At 38.1% G+C, this 15,406-nt stretch overlaps 1 protein-coding gene across 1 annotated transcript in view; it reads left to right on the forward strand.

Annotated features, from left to right (window-relative positions):
• Positions 1-15,406, forward strand: part of LOC103088140 (dual specificity mitogen-activated protein kinase kinase 5) — a gene marked incomplete at its 3' end in the record, with an annotated part of 114,346 nt that overhangs the window by 50,866 nt on the left and 48,074 nt on the right. Inside the window, exon 8 of the mRNA XM_007448144.1 lies at positions 6,966-7,030. Within this exon, the coding sequence (XP_007448206.1) occupies positions 6,966-7,030 (65 nt within the window). The remainder of the gene's footprint in view (positions 1-6,965; positions 7,031-15,406) is intronic.

Genomic DNA, 15,406 nt, shown 5'->3' on the forward strand with positions numbered 1-15,406 from the left:
CTCCAGCCAGTGAGGGATAAACAGTCCTGCAGCCCAGTTATTTCTCACTAATTTTGATTCAAGTAAATTGACACATCTGAAATAGTATAATGCCTTTAAACATACACTGGTAAATTAAGCTACCTGCAGGGTCCTCGATTCTTCAATAGCAACATAAATGCGTTTTAATGTTTGTTATAGAGGAAGCCCTTTGATAGCCTTGGAGGCAGGCGCCTGTCCATTGCGATCAAGCCTGCCTATTAGGCTCTATTGACTGAGACATCTGTGTCACCGCAAATAAAAGACTCTTATTGATTTTCTTAACTGCTGTTCACTTCCCGTCCATGTTTCGAAGGCTGAAATCTTAATTATCTCAGATGCTCATTCAGTGCTTTCACATGCTGACCTCTCCAATCCTCATTGGCATTTCATGAATCAGGTACTTGTAGTGGAGCATGTCAAGAAGACAAAGCTGGGTCCTCATGCTTGTCCTTTAATATCACCTGTAACTTTGTGGCCCAATAGATGTGCATGCCTTAAAACAAGGACTGTATGGTGGTACTTCTGGAAGCCTTACTTGTTTAGCCCGTAATCCCTTGAATACAGTTAGAAAAAGTGAGTTGATCTGGTTTTGACACCTGATCATCATCTGTAGTGTGTGAATTATAGTCCTTAACTATTCAATATACGGCTAAGGAGAATCTGGTGTTGTATGTATATGCAATATATGTATGTATGTTGTATGTATAATCTTAATGGTCCCCATATTTCATATTTATCTAATAGTACTTTTAACTTTAAGCAGCCAAAGTTTTGTTTAGATTGAGGTCCACATACATGTTCGCCTAGTGCCCTGCATGTTTTCGGAAACATGAATCAAAACCTGGTTGCCCTTTTCTCTCCTGGTCACTGCCAAACCCATTATTGTCCTCTTGTTCTCCCTCTTCTCCCCACTGGAGGGAAGCATACATGGTTCTGCAGGTGTATTTCTTACATGTCTCCAGCACTTGGCGTTAACGTGACTAAAAGCTGAAATATTGAGCCTACGATATTCATGTATCTCCAACATGTTTGCATCCAAGTTACTAACTGTAATTTATGTGTGAGTTACTAGTGTTCTTCAGCTGGAAAATATATTTCAAAATTGACATAAATTAAGAAGCTTTAACTACATTTGTTCAACCCAGGCAATGGAAAATAACCTGTCATAGATTCCTCTTTCAAAAATGAAAAACAGTTTATTTCCAGGGCAAAAAATAAACATTCTGAAATATTCCTAGTGTTCTGAACCTAGTACCATAAATATCTTAGTGGTCTTGGTTAGGAGATTCTCTTTGGTGGAAGATTGTCATGGCAATGATTTTTGACACTTAAAGATTGTTTATTGCTTTCCCTTGGGAATGTGATAATCCCACATTAAACAGTATGGCATTTCCTTTCTTTTAAGGATTAGCCATTGTTATGTTTACTTTTATTCACAAAAACGAACAGTACAAAACAAAGAACTCCCACCTTTGGAAGTCTTCAAAATACCTCCTCCTCTTAATTCCTCAGTCCTTGGTGCTATCAGGTAACTAAAGAGTGAGTGAGATTGCATTGCGGTGAGGTAATGTGCACAGTGTGGCATCAATAAATTTGTGGGCTGAACACTGACACCACTTGATATGGAAGATGTAAGTCACATTTAACGATACCTTAACACTTGAGCATAGTTTTTTATTTTAGTGGTTTATGCTCTCAAGCATTAATAATGATTTGCCTTTCCACTAGCCTCCACTTAGATTTAATAAGGAATTCATATTAATCATTAAAACAAAGGGACATGATTCTTCAAGATAATCAAATATTGACAGGTTAGAAATAGCTTTCTGCCTGGGTTCATTGATATAGGTTATGTGATATAAATATTTATTTCTTTTCTGTCACTCAGAGTAAATGCCACCAATTGATTCAGCATTGATATAGTGTCAACAGTTCATAAGAAACATTTGACTGGCTTGTGTTTTCCGATTAGTCTCTGCTCTATAAAGTGGGATTTACTAAATCTCTCCAATTGTCTGCTCATAGAGTGTGACTGCTTTCTGAAACTATTATTGCTTCGATTTGTGAAGCAAAGGTCTGGTGATAGGACTAGTTTCTGTCAGACCTTTACATATAAAATAAGGATTAATTGAGCTTTTTTATTTTAATGATTTATAAGCAATAGGTACTGATTCTTCTTAACACAGGCAGACAATAAAGAATATTTTCTTTGCTGATCTATAATTGAATTCCATTTCATTTTCCCCATTAATATCGTTAACATTATATTAAACACTTTAAAAAGTTTAACATGTAGTCTTTGGAATGGAGACATTGTTCTTCTGTAATTGCTTTGTGAGGGAGGATTCCTTTTTCCTAGCTTAAAAAAAACAAATCATAAGGTATTTTTGGCAAGTTGTACTGAGAGCTATAAATCAGCACCACTGATGTGTTTTCTGGGTGTGTTTTTCCCACTTCAGTTGTAGTGCAGTATCATCTGTTTAACATTGGCCCTTGATTTGAAACTGATTAGAAATGGCCCAGTGGGTCAATTTAAAGGATTAAAAAAGTGCAGTCACTCCAAGGATGTATGACTTTGACCTTTGCATCTCTGAAGTTGTCTTTCCTCTGTTTGTTTTTTATAATTTGTAGGAGAGAGTGACGGTATTTTTCTATTTCTGGTAAATCAAGTATAAATGTACTGTGAAGTCACAAAACTAGAAATATTTCTAATCCTGCCTCATGTTTGGCTGTTATTTTGAGAACTTCAGATGCCTTTAAAAAACTTTGTGTTTAGAAAAAAAAAAAAAAAAAGAAGGAGGAAGAAAAATAGTATTCAACTGTAAAGTTAGCTTTAAAGAGTGTCCTATTACCAGTACGTAAAACTCTTAGATTCTTATGGTTTGTCTCAGATCCCATACGAAGACCTAAACATAGATGAATGAGACTGTGTAAGTCCAAACTGCATGGCACCTCCCCTCCCCGCACAGACACAACCTTTCCGCCCCCTGGGGTGTCTCGTCCACCTTCTTTCACAGCCCCCACCTCTCTTTCAGCAGCAGCAGCAGAGCCCAGTGCCAATCATCTCTCCCAGGTCATTTGCCGTTGCGGCAGTTGACACGTCATTGTAACTCTCAGGGTTTTTTCTCCCTTCTCCCTCACATCTATTATTCTGCCTTTCATTTGCTTTTTTTTTTTTTTAGTCCAAACAAGGAAACTGATTTATATTTTAAAATTATTTGGTATCTTTATTGAATAAAAACTTGCTTTTACCTCTTTTTTATCTGAAGAGCTATGTGATTTCTCTTCTTAAAAGCAAATATCGTAGTTGATGAAATCGCTTTTAACTTTTGAGTGCCCTTCATTTGATTATTTTCCTTCCTATGGACCAGGGACCAATGATGGAGAGGATGTCCCTCTGTACTTACACATGAGATCAACTGCTAAGATAGAGCACTGAGCAGAGTAACCTGAAAGACTGAGTTCTCACCTTGGCTAGTTGCTATTTACTAGTTATATGACCCAAACGAATTGGGTTATATGTTTAAAATGTTGTAAAAGTGTGTGATTTTTATGATACTTGATCCCAACTGTAATATTTAAATGTTGTACTTTGTAGGCTTATAAATCCCACTTTTGTATCATAATGAGTATTGTTCCTATGCTTCATTTTGAAAAGTTGAATTAATATGCTCTTCTAAACTAAAAAGGCAGATATGTTATTAGCGACTTGTTGATCCCTTTAATGATTTTTTTATATTTAAGATCAATTAAAGTAATCCATTTTGATTAGATATACAAAATTCTCAAAATTCGTTTGTGATCAGTTTATAAGCTTGACTCTAATAGTTTTCCTTTTTAAAACTTTTTTAACGTGAATAATATTTGAATATTCTATAAAAATTGGAAGATTCAAATAAGCAAAAAGAAAAAAGATCTGATATATATATATATATATATTTTTTTTTTTTTTTTGCGGTATGCGGGCCTCTCACTGTTGTGGCCTCTCCCATTGCGGAGCACAGGCTCAGTGGCCATGGCTCACGGGCCCAGCCGCTCCGCAGCATGTGGGATCTTTCCGGACCGGGGCATGAACCATGTCCCCTGCATTGGCAGGCAAACTCTCAGCCACTGCACCACCAGGGAAGCCCCTGATATTTTTAAATAGAATAATCTATCAATCAATTTATAGGCCAGGCAAATGTCTATACAAAACTTTAAAACAGTGTCGAAACAGTTTTTTTGGATACTGTCTTTTTGAGTGACGTGGTTCTAGAACTTATTTTTTAAAACCATTTTTATCTTTATGAGACTCTTAAAATCTTTCTCATTATCTGAGGGATTCCAAATTTCCACCCTTGAATTTGCCTAAACATTGTGTTAGCGTGCGCATGCCTGTGCGTGCACAGCACCCCCCCCACGCCCCATACAGCGCCCACAACATCATCCCCCATCTCTGGAGCGTTCAGCTTATCCCCTGCCTCTTTTTTTTTTTTTTTTTTTTTTTTTTTTTTTTTTCATCTACCGCTCCTGGTTAGGTTGGAGTGCTGGGTGGGTGGCTGCTCCACTTCTCTTTTCAACCTAGTGGGTATTAAAGTTAAAAAAGACTATGGTGTTGGGATTATAGTGGTTGAAGCTGCTCAGAGACCTGCCCCTTTGCATTTACTGCCTCCAACAAAATACCACAAAATCAAGCCCCCTCCGAAGTCCTAGTTTTCTCACATTATATCATTGGAATGTGTAATATCAATGAGTCTTATGTTTATATTTTTCTAAGAGGAAACTACTGGTCCTTTTACCTGGAGTGGTGGAGGTGGAGGGAATGTAATCACAGGTTGTGACCTCTCCAGAGCCTGGATCCTATAGCTACATCCTGCTTACCCTTAAATTTCAGTGCCACCGATTCAGAATTTGTAGAAGTTGAGTGAGTAAAATTTCTCCTAGAAATTTACTTCAGGCTGTGATGAGGGTGCAGCTTGTTTGCAGCTTGTTAAGCAAGTTAATAGTACAAATTAGGTTGTTAGAGTCATGTTTGGACTACCTTGAGGAATGTTTTCAAGGAATTAGCCTGTTTGTACCTGCCAATAGATACTCCATTTACATATGTATCCCTTATACCCTTTGATCAAATCAAACCCAGTAGCAACTCTGCTAGTTTATTTGGTATCTCAACTTGATGTGCTACTTTTCTTCATGCTGTTTTAAAATTTGTTTTTTGGTCCAGAATAATGAGATTTTCTTTTCTTGCTTCATGCCACAGAATTTCCCTCAAATAGGAAAATTGTTGCCAATTTTTCTGACATGTCTGTCATTTTGCCTCTGACCCTAAATATAGTAACTAGCTAATTGCAAATTGAGTCAGTCAGGTTTTACTACAATTAAATTGGGTGCTGAATTGGCCTTTATACATTAATCTGTCAATATTCTTTTAGGGTTTGGCAGAATGGCTTGGAAAGGAAGCTGTTTCTGTTATCTGCACTATGTTCCTAATTATCACAGCTCTCTGAAGCTTCAACCTCAGAAATGTATAGACAAAAATATTTCCCTTGATAAATGGAACCTTGCTTTATTCCATTGGTGGAAGTTCAGAGTAGAGCAAAATATTTAAAGCTTTACTATAATGGTCTGAAAGCAAACTATTTTTTTCCAGGTGATATTGAATTAAAAACTCCATCCATTTCCTGCCCATGTAAGGCAGTGCAATTCCCTGGAAATTGATTTTTTTCAGGGCTTACTATGGCTTTTCTCAAGCTTTAGCTATATGGAAAATAACACCTTTATTGAATCCACTTAGTGAATAAAGTTGGCAGTTAATTTTTGAGCAACTGGACCAGTATATAGAAAATTACTGAATGCCTCAAATAGAATCTGACTAGTCTGAAAGTCATTTGATAAATAATTATTTAGGGAGTTCTTTCAAACTCGAAAACATTATTTTTTGGGTACTAAAATAGTTCACTTCTATTCACGATTCAAATGAGAGTAGTATTTGTGGTATAATAGTTTTACAGAACCTGGGAAAATGCACATACTGTTTTATATAATAAATTACAAAAATGACTTTATATGAATCACATGCCTATCTATTTTCCTTTTATGCATTATAATATTTGACTATATGTGCATTTTAAACTGCATTGATTTAGCACTTTTCCATGAGCATAAGATTTCTCCCCAGCTATTGCTGTGTACTAATTTATCATTTTCAAAAAAAGGCTATATCGGGCTTCCGTGGTGGTGCAGTGGTTGAGAGTCTGCCTGCCGATGCAGGGGACACGGGTTCATGCCCCGGTCCAGGAAGATCCCACATGCCGTGGAGCGGCTGGGCCTGTGAGCCATGGGCACTGAGCCTGCGTGTCTGGAGCCTGTGCTCCACAATGGGAGAGGCCACGGCGGTGAGAGGCCCGCGTACCGCCAAAAAAAAAAAAAAGTAATAAAAGGCTATATCTACTCTAGGAAAATCGTTAACATTATTCAGTTAGTTTGTTTAATGTTAATTAGAGGGTCCCTTGAGGAGTTTTCAGGGGCTGATTTATTTACAAATTGTGCATCGGATTACTAGAAGTGTGTGTGTGTGTGTGTGTGTGTGTGTTTTCTTGCCAAGTTTGACTTTGGTTATGTGCAGTGCTGTTTGGCAGTGGTTATGTAGTGCTGGAGACTGTGTTCTTATCAGTATCTCTGACCTGACCCTTTTGAGCTATGTTATATCATTCCATTTTGACACCTTTTATCAAACTTTAATGAAATGACCCAGGCAAACAAATTGTCATTAAACTTTCCATCACTTTGTCCCTTGGTATCGTCTTTTATAAATTGGACAGCAAATGTTGTATTGATCTTCTCGTTCTTGCAGCTGAACTTGAAATGACCCAGACTGCTTGTTGTTTATGGCCCAGAGTTGCTTTTCCTTGACATTTCTATCCACAGCATGACACCCTTTTTGTTTTTCTTTCTTTCTTGTGGAGATGAATGAACAAGACATACGGTATCGAGACACTCTTGGTCATGGCAACGGAGGCACAGTCTACAAGTGAGTAGTCAATTTTGTTTAAACTTTCTGTCCACTTTTGCCAAATGTGGGTATCCAAGTTCTCCATGGCAAAGATTTTTAAATGACCACCAGTGCTTAGATTTTATTTCCACATTTGACTCCAAAATTCTGCAAGGAATCTATTTTCTCAGGAATTGCTTGGAAAAGTGCATTTATATTGCCTTTTTAATATTTCTGAGTCTGCATCTCTCCTGGGTGAGCATTTAATAGTCCACCATTAGCAAGTATACCTTTAACCGGCCTGAAGTTTAATGTATTTTTTTCCTTTGCTCTTTAACACCGTTATTTTTATTATTTTTTTAACTTGCTAGCACCCTATGCTAGTCCCCTGCCTGCGTACTTACAGCTATGCCCAGTGGAAGACAAACCTTATAAATACCATTGCTTTGCCCTGTGTCAACACTCAATTATTAAAAAGCCTTCTTCCTGTTGTGTTTCCTTCTCTCCTCACCCTACTCCCTGAGAGAATTTCTACACATTGATGAATATGTTGTTATAAAATTCTCCCAAATTCCAATTGCAGTGATCTTACCCTAAAGAAGTGTTCATTTTCATATTAAAAAATGCTAACCGTAAAAAATAGTTCTCTCAACAGGGAAGTCTTTCTCGTGCAGTAGTGCAAAGTTTAAACTACATAATGTAATGTCTGGTACTTAATAGTCTGCAATGGTGTATGAAAAATATTCCACTAGGAATTAAAAAATCCATACTCTGTAAGAAAGCCCTGAGGGAGTAATAAAGCTTTCCTCCAGAGAGCTGTTTTCCATATATACACTAACCCTGCATCACATTATGATTGTGTTTTTACCTTAGATGTTTTACTATTGATATTAATATATATTTTCAAAGTTGTAAATCATTTATGTTTAACTGGTTACTGATTTTCTTAGAATTTTAAGTCCTTACTAATGATGTGAATACAGATAAAAATTACCCTGTTGCAGAATCGCCCTGTTGCCCATGAATGCGAAAGGTCACATCCTAAAATTCCAGAACATCCTCCACACAGATACAGTGTTGGCATAGAATCAGATTTCTCAGGGTTAGAAGCTCCTTCAAAGTTATCTGATCCAGTCCCCCACCCTGGGCTTCAGTCCTCTCTGTAGATAGAGCCAGGATGTGAGTCCTTTCTCCTAAAGTCCTTTAAGAACGTATGCTTACATATTTGGATTGTTTTTTCCTATAGATAACTGACTATGGTGAATAGTTGGTCTGAAAGTTAAGTGCTTCCACTATGATAATTCAGAGAATTAAATATAACACATTTCTTTCACAATCCTTGGGTCTTGCCCTTAAAGTGTGTGATGCCTCATGTGTCTAAAAAGTTTGTTGTCCTTCCGTGAATCATACTAGCATTCCTTCCCGTGCAGTCCCCGAGTACTGCATAAATAGCATCTCTTCGTCCTAGTCTTCTCTTCCTTACTCTTATCTGACTTGACTTTTTACCCTTTCCTGAAGGTTCTTGGGTTCAGATACTTTTAGAAATAAGAAGGAACATGTACACTCCAATTTACTTCTCTTGAGTTCCCTGGAGGGAGCGGTTTTCAAAGTCTCAACCTTTCTTTTTCTTAATGCTTTTATTCTGGTGTTCAGGTGTAATAAAACAGAAAAGATGTCTAGCAACTCTTTTGACTCCTTTTATTGGTCGAATAGAATCCAAAAACATTTCTTTAGACTCCTAACCTACTTATTTTTGTTGTTTCACCAAATGTTTGATTCTCAAGCATGTTTTTATTTTTAAATTGAAGACCTATTATGAATTTACTATCCTAGTTTATTCTAGAAGGGAGAAAGCGTAAGACCACCAAACCCCAGCAGATAATTTTTATTAGAAATAATATCCTAGATATTAAAATTTTAACCTTTTATCTTAAAACAGGTTCATAAAAAAAGGGGAGAGGGGATACAGGGAAGTGGAAATAATATGCCCATCCAGCAAGGAAAAATTACAACATAAAATTATGTTAGTGTTGTTTTTCTTTAACTATTATTCTTAATTGTGGTAGAAACACATAACATAAAAATTACAATCGCAGCCATTTTTAAGTCTACAGTTCAGTGGCATTAAGTACATACACACTGTTATGTAACCATCACCACCGTCCATCTGCAGGACTCTTTTTGGCTTGCAGATCTGAAACCCTGTACCCATTCAACAATAGCTCCCCATTCACCTGGATTATGTTGTTTTTAGCTAAGAAGCATGGCTAGACATTTTCTTTTTATTAGGGCCACAGTATCCAAGGGGACGTCTTTAAGCATGAGTTCTTCAGTTTGCTAGGATGTTGCGGTGACATTAGCGACTTATCCTGGGTTCATTGAGTTAGCTACCATTGCTGATGCTCAGTATGTATTGTAAGATTTAGTATGTTTTTTTTTTTTTTTTTGCGGTACGCGGGCCTCTCACTTGTGGCCTCTCCCGTTGCGGAGCACAGGCTCCGGACACGCAGGCTCAGCGACCATGGCTCACGGGCCCAGCCGCTGCGCGGCATGTGGGATCTTTCCGCACCGGGTCACGAACCCGTGTCCCCTGCATCGGCAGGCGGACTCTCAACCACTGCGCCACCAGGGAAGCCCTTAGTATGTTTTTGACAGTGGTTGTTTACAGAGGGTGAGTGGCAGTATCATGATCATGTTAGTACTTTATTTTATGTAATAGATTTCTTATAAAAAAGAAGACATTTCACTTATTGCCTAGGTGATTCTTAAGGGGAGCGACATGAAGATATCAAATTGAATAACCACTTATCATTGATCATTGGTCTTCATTTCTGTCTGGGTTTCAATTTGTGTTGTTCTTATATCCCTGGCTTTTAGTTCAGCACAAAGAAATGGTATAATCATCAGGAAATGAAAAGCCACTTTACTGAAGTCTCTATAAAACTAAGTGTTTGGTGTGTTATGATTGACTTTCTCCTATACTAAGTTTACCTTAATGGTGTTGACTATAAAAACTGTGATTTTTCAGTCAAAAATGATTACAGTCTCTGCTACATAAACTAGATGAAGAAAATATTGGAAAATCCACTGATTGGTAGCAAAACTGCCTAATGGGCCTATTTAATTTTTTTCTTTTAAAGAATAATAAATGTAAAGCAAAAGTTTAATGTTTCAGTCTTATTTGCTCCACTTGATGGGATGTTGTGTGTCTTATTTGCTCCACTTGATGGGATGTTTCAAGGGGTATGATATTGTGTAACTGCAATATATATTATTTAATAGTTGATCACATTTTCATCCTTTAAGTCTAGATGTTCTCCTCAGTTATACAATATGAATTTCTGAGCCCAGATATTTAAACCAAATGTGGATTCTGTGTGTAGTCCCCTGCTGCGCTACTATTATGATATTGATCTCAGCAGGTAATTTTAAATTGTGGTATCTGTTGGATTACTAGTTTGGATGAAATAGATCATAAAGGAAATACCCTAGACTAAAGTATAGCCCAAGCCTAGGAAGAAGAATAATTTAAGAAAAGGAATTGAACGCACTTTAATTATTGCTCCATTTCCCAGAGTGCTACAAGTTGCTCCACAAAAATAAATCAGGAAACACACATGTTCTATTCCCTTCTGGTAGATTCACGATATCGGGGAAGTAGAGAACAATATGTGTTGTGGTTAAATGTGGAGGCTCTGAATCTGAATCCTGCACCTGCTACTAACTAGCTTGTGTGACCTTGGGAAAGTTACTTAACGCCTTCTCCCTCAGTTTCCCCATGTGTAAAATGGAGATAGTAATACCAATACCTATCTTATAAAGTTACTGTGAAGTTAAATGAGATGTTTCATAGAAAAGACTTAGCACTGTAACTGACACTTACTAAATGTTAGCTACTGTTTGTGATAGTACCAGTGATAGACAAATCGTTAATCCCTGGGCTTCCTGTGCTTGGCCATGGGATTCTTTTTTTGAGGAACATCTATAAATATCTCACAGAATTAAAGTTGTGTTGAATTAACTTTGAGAAGTTCTACATTATGTTATGATACATCATACACTTCTTTGTTTCCTTTTATTCTCTAGTTGCCTCATGAATATGATTTATTATTATTAACTTAAATAGAATGATTCTTTTCAGAGTTTCAAGATATATTCTCTTTTATCATAGTTAATTTCAAATTGCTATAGGACAGCTGGTATAATGGTAAGTACATTTTTCCACTGGAAAAAGCTAGAGCTCACATTCATGTGGCAAAGCCAGCACTCTGCACAGCATCTCGTCCTTTCACTCTGTTTATCCCCAAGGCAGTGTTGTTTCTCAAGGTCAAGCAGAGTCCATTGTGTTTCCTTGTATTTTCTAGTGTACCCAGCACTGTCCTAAGGATAGAATAGATGCTTTATATGTGTTGGCTGGAATGAGAATGAGGCAAGTGGAGGTTTTTTCCAAGCAGGTTTTAGTAGAGCTCTTTAATTGGATCCTCCCCATACCTGGCTAGTTTTAGAGGCTGCATAATTTTGAGACTGTGTAATTGTTTTAGAACATTCACTGAGAAGAGTAGGGATTTCTAAACTAAGGGCATATGTTTGAGTGATTAATTTTCTTTCAAATGTTAAAACTTTGAGTATTTGGTATCCATTAACCCAATATTCTAGTTACTGTCCGTTTTTCTTGGATAGTATGTCACGTGGAAATGAAAGTAATTAATAGGCCCAGTTACTTTGGAAATATTCTGTGATAAAGAAGGCCAGTCACTCAGGTCCTTTGCTCCTTCAGTGCATTGTTTGCTGGAGTCACATAGCTTTGGGTCCAGAAATGAAGTGGTATCTAACTCTTAGGATTTAGGTCGTGCTAAGTCAGTTAGCCAGCAAGCACTTAAGGATCATCTGTTATGTTACCTTTTTCCTTAATGTAAATTATTCAGGCTAAGACTCAAGTTGTCAGCTTTCTGGCCATGTATTCTAATCTCTAGGTGTTGGAAAATATTAGTGAACTTTCTAAATCCAGCTGCTTCCCACAGTACAGTTAAGGGTCTAGCCTGGGTTTGTGGTAGAATTTTCTCAGTGGTTTAATCAGCAGCATATATGCTGACTACATGGCATTTTGAAGATTGGATATATACCATTATTTAAGAATTAATTTGACCATATCTAGAGACAAGAGAAGAGGGAGGGGATAATAATTCTCAGAAGTGTTGGTTTCTCTTCATTTCTGTTGCCTTACCAATTTTATGAAATATTTGTTGGGCGACAGGGTGAAGATGGTCCTTGGAGATGGTAATTGAGATCACAGGAGCTATTAAATTGTATTCTGCCCTCATGATATGGCTGTACAGACCAACTAAAACATTACATTTTTGTTTCGGGGCTGGAATTATATCAGCTCATTACACTTAACATGATTTATTTCATGAAAATTAGAAAATGAGAAAATACATGAATTGTTGTCTAATTAAATGCTGTTTAGTAAACAAAATATTTTAAAACATAGGATCCCTGAGGGGAAAGCATAACAAAGAGATTCCCTGATGAAAGTATTGGGAACCACATGATACCCAGAAAAACTCTCACTTCCCTTTTCACCAAACAACCTGAAGGTGCCAAACCAAAACAGCCGTAGGCCTAACCCCAGCTTCTCTGACAACTGTATCAGTGACCCCACTCCTTTATGTTTTTTCCCTGAAGTGCATTTTGTAAATTAAGAGTAGTTTTTAAATGGTTTTGATATTGACCCAAGAGCTAGGGTGATTGTTTGATTTATTTTAACTTTAAATTTCCAATCAAATGAAGCACCTTTTCCTTGCAGCCAAGATCATATTTTAAACAAGCAAACAAGACATCATCTTAATGTAAAATTAAATAACTTGTATATAGCTGGATTGTATTATAGTATCATGTGACAAGCAAAGATATTAATATTTTCAGAAAATCAATGAGTATTTGTCAAATAAAATTAATTATGTATGCTTCCCTCTCTCCCTGTCTCAGCATTCACCGTTATAGGTTTGTTTCATACAATAATGTGTATTGTATTGATTAGAATCTGAAGAATGAACCTGAGCTCCTGATTCTCTACACCTTTCCCACCTTTGCTGCCCCATCTCCATGTTCCCATAACTTCACACATGCTCATATCCATTATGGCAATGACGGATTATTGGCATCCAGCCAACATGACAGGAAGTCACAGGTCGCTGAGCAGAGATTTTCAGACTCTGTTTCCACCCGAATTAACTATTATTGAAATAGTTTATTGAGATTGAAGTATTGATCATTTTCTGCTAACCTTCGCTTAAGGGAAGGAAGAGGAGGCAGCGGTGTTTTTGAAAGACACTAAATTTCATTTTAAAAAAATCTCATTTATTTAGCCTTTTCTTCTTCCTGTTTTATAGCCCCTATTGTTTTATTGCTTGGAAAAGGGTATCTTGGCTTTATTTTTATGACAGTATAATTATACTTCAGAAATGCACTTGATTACTGTGGGTAACAAAATCGTTCTAGTATATTGGTTTGGCCAATATTGCTACACAAACAACTTTTCAGTCAATTGAGTCTGGTAAAAATCAATACATTATGGTAATATTTCAAGTAAGAATTTGCTGAATCTAAGTATTTCAACCCTATCTCCTTTCAGGGAAAAATAGTTTTGAAGCAGCAAGACTTCTTTCTAATATTTTATTTTAATAAAAGTGCTTTCTTTATAAAGAAATATTTAAGTCTCCAGCAGAAGTCTTTGTAGACAGATAAGCATTAGCACACTTCTGTTTTTATAGGGTGGAAGAGATCTAGTTTCCACTAAAATCTGTTCTCTTGGCTGCATTAGGAGGGTATCTCATTTGGGTTTGACTTCATCTTGCAGGGTGCCACTTTTGGATTTTTGTCTCTGGTTCTGGGTACTGAGTTTACAGAGAGATGTGGACAGTTCAGAGACCACTCAGAGGAGCATGGAGAGAATAACAAGGGGTCTGGAAAATTTGCCTGTCTAATCCTCCTTCATTCGTTAGTGGGGCATGTTCTGAGCGTGTGCTTGTGGAGGGCACTTGTGTCAGCTCTTGGGGACAGCCAGGCTCTCACTGGAGCTGTGTCCAGGTAGAGGGAGAAGCTCTGTCCACAGGTAAGTATGGGGCCTCACAGTCTAGGCTGTGTGTCTGTCTGTGTGGCACACAGCCTCTGGGAGGCCAAGGGAGGAGTGATGACTTTTAGCTCCTTCCTCAGGAGGTAACAGGAAGGGCCTCATGGAGGAACTGTTATTTGAGTTGAGAAGTGGTCAGAGGAATTGACTGATTTTTATCGGAAGAAGAGAAAATTAAGGGGTCCCATGGCAGTTGACATAAAAAAGTCTGAAGGACATTTGTGTAGACAGAGGAACAGGTTTGCTTTGTGTTCTTCGGAAGGCCCACCTCAAATTGCTCGTCTTTTTTTTTAAATCTATTTTTGGCTGCATTGGTTCTTCGTTGCTGTGCACGGGCTTTCTCTAGTTGCAGCGGGCGGGGGCTACTCTTCAGTGCGGTGCGCAGGCTTCTCACTGCAGTGGCTTCTCTTGTTGTGGAGCACGGGATCTAGGCGCACGGGCTTCAGTAGTTGTGGCTCGAGGGCTCTAGAGCACTGGCTCAGTAGTTGTGGCACACAGGCTTTAGTTGCTCCACAGCATGTGGGATCTTCCTGGACCAGGGCTCGAACCCATGTCCCCTGCATTGGCAGGCAGATTCTTAACCACCGCACCACCAGGGAAGTCCCTGCTTGTCTTGAGTGTCTCTGTGGCAGTCTGCCTTTGGTTAGAGTGAACCATGTACTCTTCCTGCTGTTCTTCCTACTGGACTGTCCTGCCTAGAGGTCATCTGAGTGGGTATCCTCCCAGGGCCCAGCACCGCCCCTTACCTACTGTAGGTACTTAGTGTTTTAGGAGTTAACCTGCAGAGGCAGAGTCTTCACAGCCTAAAGATGGACACAAAGTGTTGTGCATTGCTGGGTGGCTCTGCCTTCTACCTTAAGCAGAACAATGTGGCTTAGTGTTCAGAATCGCTGAGAAAACAATTCCCACTTAGACTGGACATGAAATAAGTGCAAAGGTTACTCCCGAGTCTAAAGTTCCAGAATGAAATTCAGCATTCAGCTACCATAAAAATCTTAATGTCAGGTATCACTTGGTTTTGTTCTTTTAAATTTTGTCTTATTGTATATTCATTGAACAGATACTCACCAAGAGTCACTCTGTACCAAGGCCGTCCAGTAGTGAACAAGACCGACAAGTTCCCGGTACTCCTGGGGCTCATGCTAGGGGGGCAGACAGACAGTAATCGAGAAGATGAATACTGAAGTAAGATGATAACAGACCTTGCAAGTGCTGTATAGAAAGTAAAATAGGTGCTCAGCAAGGCTTGTCTGAGGAGGGGATATTTGAGCTGAGACCTGAAG

This window comes from Lipotes vexillifer, unplaced genomic scaffold (assembly GCF_000442215.2).
Source record: "Lipotes vexillifer unplaced genomic scaffold, Lipotes_vexillifer_v1.1 scaffold713, whole genome shotgun sequence".
NCBI classification, from domain to species: Eukaryota; Metazoa; Chordata; class Mammalia; order Artiodactyla; family Lipotidae; genus Lipotes; species Lipotes vexillifer.